The sequence below is a fragment of the Penaeus monodon genome, chromosome 6, assembly GCF_015228065.2.
Source record: "Penaeus monodon isolate SGIC_2016 chromosome 6, NSTDA_Pmon_1, whole genome shotgun sequence".
NCBI classification, from domain to species: domain Eukaryota; kingdom Metazoa; phylum Arthropoda; class Malacostraca; order Decapoda; family Penaeidae; genus Penaeus; species Penaeus monodon.
Genome location: NC_051391.1, coordinates 46,260,925 through 46,278,028, shown reverse-complemented (window position 1 = coordinate 46,278,028; position 17,104 = coordinate 46,260,925). Strand labels below are relative to the sequence as shown.

The 17,104-nt window shown below is 50.6% G+C and overlaps 1 protein-coding gene across 1 annotated transcript; it reads left to right on the top strand.

Annotated features, from left to right (window-relative positions):
* The first annotated feature begins 667 nt into the window (after positions 1-667).
* On the top strand, positions 668-16,796 carry LOC119573806. Its single transcript, XM_037920907.1, has 4 exons — positions 668-804; positions 15,510-15,658; positions 16,019-16,158; positions 16,284-16,796. The coding sequence occupies exons 1-4, from the start codon at positions 794-796 to the stop codon at positions 16,365-16,367; spliced, it is 384 nt and encodes a 127-aa protein (XP_037776835.1). The 5' UTR covers positions 668-793; the 3' UTR covers positions 16,368-16,796.
* Positions 16,797-17,104: the final 308 nt, after the last annotated feature.

The following is a 17,104-nucleotide window of genomic DNA, read 5'->3' as shown; positions in this document are numbered from 1 at the left end:
GGTAATGATAATAATGATAAAAAATAATGACATCTGCAATGATAAAAGATTCTGAATTACCATATCAACAGCTTTTAATGCAGATGTGTAACGATAGTAGTAAAGTTAATGACATTGCTGGTGACAATACTGCAGAGATGTACTGTGTAATAACATAAGAGTCATGCAATAATAATTATAAAGATAATAATGATGCAATAATAATTATAAAGCTAATAATGATAATACTGTGACAATATCAATGACAATGATAATGATCATGATCATAATAATAAGACTACTGATATGTTTATGGGTATGCACACACACACACACACACACACACACACACACACACACACACACACACACACACACACACACACACACACACACACACACACACACACACACACACACACACACACACACAAGTATCTTTCAATGGAAAATACGAAAATTAAAATATATATACATTATAATTTGCCAGTATGTTGGCAAAACATTGAATGGTCTACGGAGATAAAGTAATAGGAAACATTACACTTGGCCGTCAAGAGATGAAACGGAAACCTTACAAACATCATAAAGGAAACAGTTTATATATACTTTAACATTCCACGACCAAAGAGATTCGCGACTTCATATTTTCGAGAAATTTTGAAGCTGCTTCGTTCAAGGTTCCGAACCGCAGAAAACCCATTCGAAACTTCTGATTGTTCCAAGTGTAAACAGAAGAGACTCCGTAGACTGCTTTGCAATTTATCTATCGCCTTGGTACTCTTTATAGTGACGTGCAAAAACAGCAAGGGACATGAGCGGAAGGTAAACGAACTAGTATGTATAGAATAGACGTGACTTTTTTAGTTCTGCATTTTGTATTTAAATCTTGATGCTACCCGCCGTGTCCATTTTAGGAAACTAACAGATAGTAAGAGATTCACGCTTATTGCAGTGTGGATAATTGAAAGGGAAGGAATAATAATTGCAAGGTTGGATGGCTGTGTAAAACAATAATGTCACCATTATATCAATAGGGAAAGAGAGGAACAACAGTCAAATCAATCTTATGTTGTTTCATGGGTATTAAAGTATTTGCTATTATTGGAATGACACCAAATACCTGCTTACATTTAAAGTTATCCCACAAAAGTCGCGTTTTGACGTTATACAACACAAGGGTTTACAGATGTTTTTGGGAAAGGTACATTATCCGTGAGGAAACACGCACGCACGCACGCACGCCGCCGCACGCACCACGCACCCCGCACGCACGCACGCACGCACACACACACACCACCAAACACACACCCCCAACACCCCAACACAACAACAAACAAACAACAAACAAACAAACAAAACACCCCGCACACACACAAAACACCCCCCCACACACCCACACCACACCCACACACACCAAACACACACACCCACACACACACCACACACACACAACACCACACATCCACACATGCACATCCAAAAATGCACTCCCTGACAGCAAGCCTCACAACATTCACATCCATACACATAAAAACATACACATAACACACAAAAACCCTACAAAATTTTTTTCTAAAAGTATGTTTTTTCAAGTCCCTCTTTTGTAATAGCAATAATATAGGTAATCATAAACATTACCATGGCCTTCTCCCACTCCCCTCTTACTCTCACCACCCTCGTACCCTCACCCCCACCATCTCCGCGGCTGTCACCTCCCCCCTCTCCAGCCCCCACGAAGGGTGAGTAAATGCATCGATTACCAGGGGGAAATAATCTAATATTTTTTTCCCCTGGGAAAAGGGATGACTCCAAAGACATCTTGGGATTAGTTATCATTATATTTTCTTTACCAAAAATCACACCATCACTCCCATCCTCCTCACACCATCCGTCATTCCCCCATCACCCCATCACTGCATTCCCTCCTCACACCATCACTGTATTCCTCCATCACACCTCATCCATTTCCCCCAAAATAAACCCCCCTCCCCTTTGTCATTCCTCCATCCACCCATTTTCTTCCCCCATCACCCCTCATGCCATCCCCACACACCATCACTGCTTTCCCCATCACACCATCACTGCCCTTCCTCCATCCCACGTCATTCCCCACCCCTCATCACCCCATAAAATCATTCCCCCATCACCCCATCCTGTATTCCTCCATCACACCATCACTCCCTTCCCCCATCACACCATCATTCTTCCTCCCACCGATCACTGTCTTTCCCTCCATCACACCACACTGTCATTCCCCTCACACCACATGTCATTCCCCCATCAACGATCAGGGCCCCCTTTCCCCCCTTTCCCCATCCCCATCACTGCCATTCCCCCCCCCTTTTACCCATCACCCCTCCTCCCCACCCATAAATGCCTTTCCTCCATCCCCCATCACTGCATCCCCCTCACCATCACTGCATTCTCCATACCCCATCATCCCCCCTCCATCACACCATCACTGCCTTTTCTCCCACCATCACTCCATCCCCCAAAACACCATATGCCTTTCCCCCAAAACACCACATTCCCTTTCCTCCACACCCCATCCTCCCTTTCCCCCACACACATCACTCCATCCCCCATCACCATCCTCCATCCCCTCCACCCCCCACCCACGCCTTTCCCCCCAACACCTCACCCATTCCTCCAACACCCAATCATGCCTTTCCCTAACACCATCACTGCCATTCCCCCCACACCTCCTGCCATTCCCCCATCCCCACCATCACTCCCTCCCCACAACTCACCCCTCCCCCTAAACCCCATCATCCCTTTTCCCCCCAAAACCCCATCCTTCCCCCAACACCATCACTGCCATTCCCCAACACCACCCACTCCCACCCCTCCCAACACCACCTGCCTCCCCCATACACCATCCTGCCACCCTCCAACACCATCATGCTTCCCCAACCCCACTGCCTCCCTCCACCACCCCCCCCTCATCCCCCCAATCCAACCAAACCCACTGCCATTCCTCAACCCTACTCCATCCCTCCACACACCTCCTGCCATTTCCAACACCCCATCACTGCCTTCCTCCAACACCTCACGCCCATTCCTCCACACACCATCCTCCCTTTCCTCCTCCACCATCACTCCCTTTCCCTCCTCCCCCTCCTGCCATTCCCTTACACCCATGTCTTTTCCCCCACACCCAAAAACTGCCATCCTCCATCACCATCCTGCCATCCCCATCACACCATCATGCCTTCCTCCAACACCTCACTCCCATTCCTCCAACACCATCAATGCCATTCCTCCAACACACCATCACTGCCATTCCCCCTCATCCCCACCCCCTCACACCTCATGCCATTCCTCCATACCCCCTGTCTTCCCCATACACCATCATCCCTTTCCCCTCCAACACACCATACTCCCTTCCTCCATCACTCCCTCCCCCCATCACACCATCACTGCCTTCCCCCACCCAAAACCATCACTCCCATCCTCCTCACACCACACTGCCTTCCTCCATACACCATCACTGCCATCCCTCCTCCACCATCCTGCCATTCCCCCCAACACCATCATCCCATTCCCCAACCCATCACCCCATTCCCCCCAAAAACCCATCACCCCCTTCCCCATCAACCATACTCCCATTCCTCCATCACACCATACTGCCTTCCCCCAAAACACCACTCCCTTTCCCCCACACACCATCACTGTCATTCCTCCATCACACCTACTCCCTTCCCCAAAAACCTCACGCCATTCCCCCTCACTGCACCCCTCCTCACCCATCATGCCATTCCCATCACACCACACTGCCATTCCTCCATACTGCATCCCCCATCACCCATCATCCCATTCCCCCATCACCCCATCCCTCCTACACCATCACTGCCATCCTCCCACACCATCCTCCATTCCTCCATCATCCCTTTTCCCCTCAACCACCTCCTTTCCATCCGCCTCCCTCCTCACACCATCACTCCCCTTTCCCCTCACCCCAATCACTACTTTCCCCCAACCCCACGCCATTCCCTCCACCATCACTGCCATTCCTCATAGCCATCCCTCCATCCCCCATCACTGCCTTTCCCCCCTCCACATCATGCCATCCCCCTCACACCATCACTCCCTTCCTCAACACCACTCCCCATTCCTCCATCACACCATCATGCAGTCCTCCTCACTGCCATCCCCCATCCACCTCACTGCCATCCCTCCTCACAACACCACTGCCATTCCTCCATCACTGCCATTCCTCCATCAGCCATCCCTCCATCAACCTCACTGTCATTCCTCCAAAACCTCATGCCATTCCTCCATCCCCATCACTGCATTCCTCCATCCTGCATCCCCCATCACCCCATCACCCCATTCCCCCACACTGCCATCCCCCCATCACCCATAGCCTTTCCCTCCAACACCATGCCATTCCCCCATCAACCATCATGCTTCCCATCACTGCCATCCCCCCCTCACACCCTCACTGCCATTCCTCCAACACCCTCCTTCCTCCACACACCATCACTCCATTCCTCCATCATGCCATCCCCCCATCACCCACCGTCATTCCCCCTAAACCCCATCACTGCCATTCCTCCATCACCCATCACTCCCATTCCTCCTCCCCCCATCACTGCCTTCCCCCAAACCATCCCTTTCCCTCCATCACCCATCACTGTCTTCCTCCATCCCCTCACTCCCTTTCCCCTCCTCACAACACTCCCTTCCCCCATCCTGCCACCTCCATACCCCATCATCCCATCCCCCCATCACACCTCATCCCATCCCTCATCACACCATCACTGCCATTCCTCCATCCTGCCATCCCTCCATCACACCATCACTCCCATCCGTCCTCACACCAACACTGCCATTCCCCCAACACCACACTGCCATTCCCCCATCCACCAAAATTGGCCTCCCCCATCCCCCATCACTCCACCCCCATCACACCATCACGCCTTTCCCTCCATCACACCACCTGCCTTCCCCTCCTCCCCATTCCTCCATCACACCATCATCCTTTCCCCATCCCACCATCACCCCCCTTCCCCCATCCCTGCCACCCCTCCTCACACCTCACTCCCTTTCCCTCCATACCCCACACTACCTTCCCCAAAACCCACTGCCATTCCCCCCATCACACCATCACTGTCTTCCTCCATAACCACCTCCATTCCCCCAAACACCCCTCACTGCCATTCTCCATCACACCATCACTCCCATCCCCACACTGCCATCCCTCCATCACACCATCATGCTTTCCCCATACCCATCATCCCTCCCCCTCCACCACCGCCACCTCCATCCCCCAACACGCCTTTCCCTCCCACACCATCATTTGCCTTTCCCTTTCCATCACCCCACCATGCCATTCCCCAACACACTGCCTCCTCCATCACACCATCACTGCCATTCCTCCATCACCCATCACTGCCATTCCTCCATCCCCTCACTCCATTCCTAAAACACCACGGGCCTTCTCCTCCCCACACCCCTTTCCCTCCAACACCACTCCTTCCTCCCCACCATCACTGCCTTTCCCCATCACACCATAGCCATTCCTCCAACACCACCCCCCCTTCCTCCACCCCCATCACTGTCTTTCCCCCATCACACCATCCTGCCATTCCCCCAACACACCATCACTGCCATTCCCCCACACTGCCATCCCTCCATCACCCCACCCTGCCATTCTCCATCACCCATCACTGCCTTTCCTCCATCACTCCCATTCCCCTCACACCATCACTGCCATTCTCCTCCGCCCCCCTCCTCACACCTCACTGCCTTTCCCCCATAAAAACCATCACTACCATTCCTCCACACCCTGCCTTTCCTCCATAAACCCTCATCCATTCCCCCACTGCCATCCCCATCAACCATCACTCCCATTCCCTCCCCCCTCCTCCCATCCCTCCATCACACCATCACTCCATTCCCCCAACACCACTGCCATCCCCCATCACACCATCCGCCTTCCTCCATCCTGCCATCCCCCCACACACCATCACTGCCATCCCTCCATCACCCCACACTGCCTTCCTCAAACCCACCCCATTCCCCCACACCCCATCACTGCCATTCCTCCTCATGCCCCCCCCTCACCCCATCACGGGCCATTCCCCATCACACCATCACGCCATTCCCCATCACGCCATTCCTCCCCACACCATCCTCCCATTCCTCCCACTGACCCCCCTCACCATCACACCTTTCCCAACCCCATGCCCCCTCCATCCACCACCGCCTTCCTCCTCATGCCACCCCCCTCAACCATCCTGTCTTCCTCCATCAAAAAACATCATGCCATTCCCCCATCAACCATCATGCCTTTCCCTCCTCCTCCCATCCCCCTACACCATCACGCCATTCCCCCATCCTGCCCCCCCTCCATCACACCTCATGCCTTCCCCAACACCACTGCCATTCCCCCTCAACCATCACTATTCCCCCATCACTGCACCCCTCATCCACCATCTACCTTTCCCTCCAACCCACGCCTTTCCCTCCATAAACCCCCCTCACGCCTTTCCTCCTCACTGCCATCCCTATTCCTCCAACCATCCTGTCTTTCCCCCCACACAATCCTGCCATTCCTCCATCACACCTCACTGCCATTCCCCATCACTGCCACCCCTCCATCAACCATCACTGCCTCCGCCCTAAAACCCAACACTGCTTCCCCCAACACCATCACTGCCTTCCTCCATCACCCCTTCCCCCCTCCTCCCTCCTCACACCATCACTGCCACCCTCCTACACCATCACTGCCATTCCTCCAACACCATACTGCCATTCCCCCCATCACTGCCATTCCCCCCAAAACCCCTCATCCCATCCCCCATACACCACACTCCCATTCCCCTCATCCCCATCATGTCATTCCCCCAACCCCACTGCCATTCTCCTCCCCACCATCACTGTCATTCCTCCACACCCACCCCTGCCATTCCCCAACACCCATCACTCCCATTCCTCCCACCCTCACTCCCATTCCTCCTCCTGCCTCCCTCCACACCCTCACGCCTCCCTCCATCCACCATCAGCCTTTCCCTCCATCACACCATCATCCCTTCTAAAAACCCACGCCATTCCCCCCATCAACATCACCCCATTCCCCCATCACCCATCCCATCCCCCCATCACACCATCACTCCATCCGCCCCATCAAACCAACACTGCCATTCCCCCCATCAACCTTCAATCCCTTCCTCCATCCCCCATCACTGCATTCCCCAAACCCCACTCCCTTTCCCCCTTTAATAACCATCACTGCCATTCCCCCAACACCCATCACTCCCATTCCCCCATCACACCATCACTCCATCCTCCATCACACCATCACTGCCATCCCTCCATCAACCATCACTCAAATTCCCCAAACACCATCATGCCATCCCTCCATCACACCATCACGCATTCCTCATCCACCCTCACTGCCTTCCTCCCAAACCATCACTGCCTTTCCCCATCACCCATCACTCCCTTTCCCCCAAAACACCACATGCCTTCCTCCAACACACCATCACTGCCTCCTCCATCACACATATGCATCCCCCATAACACCATCCTGCCACCTCCATCACACCAACACTGCCATCCTAAAACACCCCATCACTCCCATTCCCCTCACACCATCATCCCTTCCTCCATCACTCCCATCCCCACACACCATCACCCCTTCCTCCATCCACCATCATCCCACCCTCCATCACACCATCACTCCATTCCTCCATCAGCCTCCCTCCTCACACCATCACTCCCCATCCCCCATAAACCCCACACTGCCATTTCACCCCCCCCCATCATCCCCATCCCCCTCACACCCACTGCCTCCCCCATCAACCATCACTGCTTTCCCAACACCCTCATGCCATTCCTCCAACCCCCATCCTGCCATTCCCCCATCACACCATCACTGCCTTTTCTCCAAACACCATCACTGCCTTTCCTCCATCCCCGTCACTGCATTCCCCCACACTGCCATCCCCCATCACACATCACTCCCATCCCCTCATCACACCATCACTGCCACCCTCCTTTCACCCCCAATCATGCCTTTCCCCCTCACACCATCACTCCCCATTCCCCTCACTGCCATCCCCCCATAAACCCCACACTGCCATCCCTCCATCACACCACACTGGCTTTCCCCCTCCACCATCACTGCCTTCCCCACACTCCCACCCTCCATCACACCATCACTGCCTTCCCCCATCACACCATCACTCCTTTCCTCCAACACACCATCACTGCCATTCCCCATCAACCGTCATGCATTCCTCCATCACTGCCATCCCCCCATCCCCACCCCAAAACCCCTCCCCCCTCCCCCCCCCCCCCCCTCACACATCACTGCCTTCCCCATCAACCATCCTGATTCCTCCTCCACCATCACTCCCATTCCTCCTCCACATCACTCCCTTCCTCCCCCCACACCATAAAATTTTTGCCTTTCCCTCCTCCACCATCACTGCCATTCCTCCACACCCCCATCCTCCCATTCCTCCAACACCCATCACCCCTTCCCCCATAAAACCCATCACTGCCTTCCTCCATCCCCACACTGCCTTCCTCCTCACTGCCATCCCTCCCACACCATCACGCCATCCCCCATCACCCCCACTGCCATCCCCCCCTTCCCCAAAATGCCATTCCCCAACACACCATCAGCCATTCCTCCATACACCATCACTCCCTTTCCCTCCATAAACCCTTCCGCCATTCCTCCAACACCCCATCACTGCCATTCCTCCCACACCATCCTGCCATTCCTCCATCACCCCATCACTGCCCCCTCCTCAATCATCCCCTTCCCCCACGCACCCCCTCCATCACACCTCACTGCATCCCCCCATCACACCACACCCCATCCCCCACCACCATCACACCATTCCTCCATCACACCTCACTGCCACCCTCCATTACACCATCACTGCCACCCCTTCACACCCCCATGCCTTTTCCTCCATCACACAACCCCTTTTGCCTTTCCTCCACACTCACTCCTTCCCCCACACATACTGCCACCCCTCCATACACCATCCTGCCATTCCCTACCCCATCACTCCCATTCCCCCAACACCCCATCCTGCCATTCCCCCAACACACCCACTGCCACCCCTCCATCGACTCACTCCCATTCCCTCCTCCCATTCCCCATCACCCATCATTTGCCTTCCTCAAAACCCCACACTGCCATTCCTCCAACACCCCATCATGCCATTCCTCCTCACACCACACGCCATTCCCCCATCAGCCACCCCTCCTCACCCACATGCCATCCCTCCATACCCCACACTCCCATTCCTCCATAAACACCCACTCCCTTTTCCCCCAACACCACGCCTTCCCCCATACCCCATCACTCCCATTCCCTCCATCACACCACCCTGCCATTCCTCCAACACCCCACACTGCCATCCCTCCACAACCACCACTGCCATTCTCCAACACCCCCCTGCCTTTCCCTCCATCACCCCATCACGCCATTCCCCCTACACCATCATGCCTTTCCCTACCCCACCCCCTCACTGCCATCCTCCTCAACCACCACTGCCATTCCCCAACAAAACCATCACTCCCATTCCTCCTCACACCATCATGCCCATTCCTCCTCACACCCATCATTTCCCCATTCCCACCACCATCACTGCATCCTACACACACACCATCACTGCACATCCTCATCACACCATCACTGCACACATTCCTTCACACACCATCACGCCATTCCTCCATCACACATCACTGCCATCCCCAACAGACCATCACTGCCATTCCTCATCACACCATCACTGTATTAAATTCAAATGCATCAAACTGCCGGTCATCTCAATGCAAGATGAACGGAATACCTTACAACACACCATAGTGAAACATTTTTATACTTACCATCACGACCAAAGAGACGCGACTTCATATTTTCCGAGAAATCTTGAGCTGCTCGTCAAGTTCCGAATCCGAAGAAAACCCATTCTCCAACTTCTGATGTTCCAGTGTAACAAAGACTCCGTTGACGCTTCTTAATATCTTCGCCTTGGATACTCATATGCGTGCCAAAACAGCAGCGACATGAGCGTCCAGGTAACCGAACTAGATCTATAGAATAGACGTGCTTTTCTTAGACTCTGCATTTTTATTTAAATCTGATGCACCCGCCATGTCCATTTTGGAAACTAACAGATATAAGAGATTCACGCTTATTGCAGTGTGGATACTTGAAAGGGAAGGAATAATAATTGCAAGGTTGGGTGGCTGTGTAAAAACAATAATGTCACCATTATATCAATAGGGAAAGAGAGGAACAACAGTCAAATCAATCTTATGTTGTTTCATGGGTATTAAAGTATTTGCTATTATTGGAATGACACCAAATGCCTGCTTACATTTAAGTTCATGCCACAGTAAGTCGCGTTGTTGACGTTATACACACAAGGGTTTACAGATGCTTTGGAAAGGTACATTATCCGTGAGGAAACACGCACGCACGCACGCACGCACGCACGCACGCACGCACGCACGCACGCACGCACGCACGCACACACACGCACGCACCCGCACGCACGCACGCCACGCACCACCCACGCACCCACACCACACACACCTCACACACAAACACACACACACACACACACACGCCATCCCACACACCACACCACTCAACACCACACACACCAGTCACACACTCACATCCACACTGCACACCCTCACACACACCACACCCACCACCACACACCACACACACACTCAACACACACATATATATATATATATATATAATATGATACTCATATACATACTATATATTTACTATATATACAAGGTACCATTCCGTGCAGGACAAACACGCCAGCACGCACGCACGCACCCACGCACTGCACGCCACGCACACGCACACGCACACACACCACACACCACACACACCACAACGCACACCCACACACACACACCCACCACACACACACACACCCATCACCCACAAACAAACACACCACAAACCACACACCACACACCAAACACGCACACGCCACAACACGCACACACACATTACCACATACACATGCACATGCACATGCACATGCACATGCACATACGCATACGCATACATATTTTTTTCTAGAAATATGCATTCTCCATCAACATCACTCTTTCAATAGCAATAATATAGGTAATCATAAACATTACCATGGCCTTCTCCCACTCCCCTCTTACTCTCACTACCCTCGTACCCCCACTCCCATCATCTCCACCGCTGTCACCTCCCCCCTCTCCAGCCCCCACGAAGGGTGAGTAAATGCATCGATTACCAGGGGAAAATAATCTATATGTTATTTTCTCGGTAAAGGATGACTCACAAAGACGACTCTTGGGATTTAGTTATCATATACTAGGTTCTTTACCAAATAATCACACCATCACTGCCATTCCTCCATCACACCATCACTGTCATTCCTCCATCACACCATCACTGCCATTCCTCCAACACACCATCACTGTCCATTCCCACACACCATCACTGCCATTCCTCCATCACACCATCACTGCCATCCCTCCATCACACCATCACTGCCATCCTCCATCACACCATCACTGTCATTCCTCCATCACACCATCAGTGCAATTCCTCCAACACATCATCACTGTCATTCCTCCATCATACCATCACTGCCATCCCTCCATCACACCATCACTGCCATTCCTCCATCACACCATCACTGCCATTCCTCCATCACACCATCACTGCCATTCCTCCATCACACCATCACTGCCATTCCTCCATCACACCATCACTGCCATTCCTCATCACACCATCACTGTCATTCCTCTCACACAACACTGCCATTCCTCCATCACAAACATCATTGTCATTCCTTCACACACATCACTGCCATTCCTCCAACACCATCACTGCCATCCCTCCATCACACCATCACTGCCATTCCTCCATCACCATCCCCCATCACTGCCATTCCTCCAACACACCATCACTGCCATCCCTCCATCACACCATCACTGCCATCCCTCCATCACACCATCACTGCCATTCCTCCAACACACCATCACTGCCATTCCTCCAACACAATCACTGCCATTCCTCCATCACACCATCACTGCCATCCTCCACACACCATCACTGCCATTCCTCTCACACCATCACTGCCATTCCTCCATCACACCATCACTGCCATCCCTCCATCACACCATCACTGCCATCCCTCCATCACACCATCACTGCCATTCCTCCAACACACCATCACTGCCATTCCTCCAACACAATCACTGCCATTCCTCCATCACACCATCACTGTCATTCCTCCATCACACCATCACTGCCATCCCTCCATCACACCATCACTGTCATTCCTCCATCACACCATCACTGCCATCCTCCATCACACCATCACTGTCATTCCTCCATCACACCATCAGTGCAATTCCTCCAACACATCATCACTGCCATCCCTCCATCACACCATCACTGCCATCCCTCCATCACACCATCACTGCCATTCCTCCATCACACCATCACTGCCATTCCTCCATCACACCATCACTGCCATTCCTCCATCACACCATCACTGCCATTCCTCCATCACACCATCACTGTCATTCCTCCATCACACATCACTGCCATTCCTCCATCACAACCATCACTGCCATTCCTCCATCACACCATCACTGCCATTCCTCCAACACCACTGCCATTCCTCCATCACACCATCACTGCCATTCCTCCATCACACCATCACTGCCATTCCTCCATCACACCATCACTGCCATTCCTCCATCACACCATCACTGCCATCCCTCCATCATACCATCCCTGCCATTCCTCCAACACCATCACTGCCATCCTCCATCACACCATCACTGCCATTCCTCCAACACATCACTGCCATTCCTCCACACCATCACTGCCATTCCTCCACACACCATCACTGCCATCCTCCATCAACACATCACTGCCATCCTCCATCAACCTCACTGCCATTCCTCCATCACACCATCACTGCCATTCCTCCATCACACCATCACTGCCATCCTCCATCATACCATCCCTGCCATTCCTCCAACACCATCACTGCCATTCCTCCAACACACCATCACTGCCATTCCTCCATCACACCATCACTGCCATTCCTCCAAACACACCATTCACTCGCCATTCCTCCAAACACAATCACTGCCATTCCTCCAACACCACTGCCATTCCTCCATCACACCATCACTGCCATTCCTCCATCACACCATCACTGCCATTCCTCCAACACACCATCACTGCCATTCCTCCATCACACCATCACTGCCATTCCTCCAACACACCATCACTGCCATTCCTCCAACACCATCACTGCCATTCCTCCATCACACCATCACTGCCATTCCTCCATCACTGCCATCCCTCCATCACACCATCACTGCCATCCCTCCATCACACCATCACTGCCATCCCTCCATCACACCATCACTGCCATTCCTCCATCCACCATCACTGCCATCCTCCATCACACCATCCTGCCATTCCTCCAACACCATCACTGCCATTCCTCCATCACACCATCACTGCCATTCCTCCATCACACCATCACTGCCATTCCTCCAACACACCATCACTGCCATTCCTCCATCACACCATCACTGCCATTCCTCCAACACACCATCACTGCCATTCCTCCAACACACCATCACTGCCATTCCTCCAACACACCATCACTGCCATTCCTCCAACACACCATCACTGCCATTCCTCCAACACACCATCACTGCCATTCCTCCATCACACCATCACTGCCACTCCTCCAACACAATCACTGCCATTCCTCCAACACACCCTGCCATTCCTCCAACACCAATGCCATCTCTCCACCTGAAGACCTATTGCCATTTAACCGAGCAATGCGACAAGCTTCAGTGGGCTCCATTGTCTCCATACACCATTGGACTCATGCACTGCTTCAAGTGTTTCATGCTTGAAGGAGTCCCACAGTCCTTCAGGTTTTCAAGTTCGGTGAATCGATCAGAGACTGCCATGGCAAACCCATGGGCACACTCCTCCCTCAGTCTGTCCAAGTGAAACATGCTAGAGTGACAGGGAGTTTTGCAGTGGACCTGTAGGGTAGCCACTTCCAGCCTATGTTCAGTGCCACAGAACTCAGCACTCCAGTAAACTCTGCAATTCTGAAGGATCCTCCATCGAGTGCTGACAAGAATGTGGCCGATTTCTTTGGCCATGGTACCTGTATTGCTACACCATGTCCAGCGATGTGGGTTGGAGCACTGATACCAGGAGCCAGAAATCCTCAATCTCTGGACTTAGCAAAATCCTGGAGAAGGAGGCTGTTCTCACTGAGGATCACTGGGATCAGCTCCCAAACCCTGGGGGCCAACAGACATCTTGTAACCAGCTTGATCACAGCCAGATACCACATTGAAGTCACCCAGAACAATGTGAATGTCTTGCCGGGGGCAATTGTCTGTCATACATGTCAGTTTGGTGTAGAACACTTTCACATCAAGTTTGCAAACATTGGTAGAAGTGTGTACACAGCAATAACAGACACAAAACCAAAAGCATGCTTCAGTCTCAGTGCCATAATACGCTCATCAACCAGTGTTATCTCATCTACCGAGAGTTGAAGTTGGCTGGAGATGGCAATGGCTATTCCCTGGAGGTGATGACCATTGCCACGACCTGACCAGTAGTAGGTGTACCCACCCTTATTGATCGTGCCACTGCCAGGTCTTCTTACCTCTGAGAGGGCAGCCACCTCAACTCCCAATTGCTTTAATTAGATAATATGATAGCAGATGTAACTGTTCATCCTGCTACAAGGAGTGGATGTTCCAAGCGCCTACCTGGATAGTTCACCACAGGTTAAGCCTTGGGCAGTCAGTCCAAGTGGATGCCACCTCTGCCACCCTTGCCAACGCTGCCCCAAAGAAAGGGGTCGGCAGGCTGTGGGGTCCAACATCTGCCTGAGAGGTTCCCATTGTACATAATTCTATATTTGCCCCACAGGCCTCATGCTAGGTTGGCACCTGCCAGGGTGCAGACAGGACAACTCTCGTTCCCAGCCTGCACCCCAATGTTTGCCCTCCCAATGGGACCCACAGCCTGCCTCACTTGCTGAGGGACAACACCCCTCCCCCCAGCACATCCATTTATTAGCTGCATGGGAGAAGGCATGCAAGTACTTAACACCATTGCTTCACATCACCCTGAGCACAAAGCACCCACCCCATTGTACATAATTCTATATTATGTATATAGGGGTTCCTTGGAATATGAAAAAAAATATATATATATTACAAGGGCTCCTCCAAGATGTAAAGGTTGGGAACCACTGAGTTATATTGATGAATAAATTATCCCATGTCAGTCATCATCAGCAGTACTGTTATCAGTATTGGTATCAATAGTAAATTGCTAATAGTAACAGTTATATTGATGGAATGAATTTCTCTCATGTCTTCTTTCTTTCTTTATTTTTTATCTTCAAAAGAAAAAAAAAAAAAAAAAAGTAATTATATGGAGCAAAAGTTAATCTAGATTGTTCCAGACAGCTGTATGCAGTTTTGGCTGCAGTCCTTATCACATGTGGGCCAGATAATGCCAACGCTCAGGTCTCAGGCACCGATGGTATGAATACAACAGCCACAAATATCATAAATGCCAACACTTCCTCCAGTAATACAGGAACTGAGAAAGGTAAGTTTGTGTGGGTTTCAAGAGAGATAAGGAATGTGCTTCAAAGTGAAATATATGTGAATAGCTGTGGAATGGTTTCAAATAGTTGATTGTTATACGAGTTTATTAGGGGGAAATATAGAAGTTGTCGAAAAGGGAAAAAATAAAGACAATTCATTCCCTACCCTCTTATTGATTAAATTTTCTTTCCCTTGCCTTTTTTCAAATAAAAGTAAAATTTTGAGTTTCTGACATCCATGCTTCACTCGTATCTAGCTTAGTGACTGTAAGCTCTGTATATTTTACTGTATTGTAAAATTTTGCATCTGTCAAGTGCAACTTATTAACTCATAGGTATAAACTATGTTTTTACAATTTCAGGTGATTCTCGGATATTGGAGGTGGTTATGTACATACTGCTTGTTGTCATGTGGCTCACTTTACCTTTCATGTCCTGGGGCTTTGTCATTCCTGCTACCATTATCTTTCGCAGTATCTTTGTGGATTTGCTTGGGGTGAATGTAAGTTTGCATTGTGTTTTGTTTTTGCTTGTTAAGCCCACTACTATCTACACTACTCCTGTGAAGTTCTTTGTAATATTGGTGTATAATATTGACAATGTTATAAAATAAAACAACTCTTTCAGATGTTTGTAGAAGTTTTCGGTGGAACTGGAGGTAGTGGTCCCCTAATGCTTGTTGAAGATGCCTTCCGGGGGGTCTTCTTATAACTTCCAATGCATATACATTGCTCGTCATTCATGCCCATCAGTCCTAGACGTCACTATCTCTGTAGAAAGTCTCTACTAATACCATTGGAATAGTAGTACCAATCTGTTTTCTGTAATGTGATTTGGATTCAGGTGCTAAATTTTCAGCAAAGAGCGAGAGGAAATATGAAAGTGGAACATAGTCATTAATCAAACAAGGTACTCAAATGATTCAAATGTAAGATATGACTGGTAATGGTTTTTGGTAAAACTACATTTAAGTTTATTAAAAGACCATAGAAGTTGACTAGTGACAGTTTCAATACATGACTGGAATTATACAAACATTAACTTAGCAAATGTAAATACAATATGTTTAACATTAGAACCCAGCACAGAAAATAGCTAAACTGAAATATTCCTCAAATAAACTGACCATATAAATGCAAATGAATAAGTCCATGACCTATGAAAAATATTCTTTGATATATTTAATCCCTTTCACTTATCCATTTATAAAATGTTAAACAACCTGTTGAATATTGGATATAAACTCTCACCCAACCCCAACAAGCTAGCAAGATTTGTGGTGTCAGGTATTCACGCACATACACATACCGCTACACACCTACGTACCTACACACACACACACACACACACACACACACACACACACACACACACACACACACACACACACACACACACACACACACACACACACACACCAGTACACACACACACCACACACACCACAC

What these genes read in the sequence shown, in the direction of transcription:
- LOC119573806 (XM_037920907.1), top strand. An exon ending in TAATACAGGAACTGAGAAAG is followed by an intron (nt 15,659 to 16,018) that starts GTAAGTTTGTGT and finishes TTACAATTTCAG; the next exon opens with GTGATTCTCGGATATTGGAG. An exon ending in TGGATTTGCTTGGGGTGAAT is followed by an intron (nt 16,159 to 16,283) that starts GTAAGTTTGCAT and finishes CAACTCTTTCAG; the next exon opens with ATGTTTGTAGAAGTTTTCGG.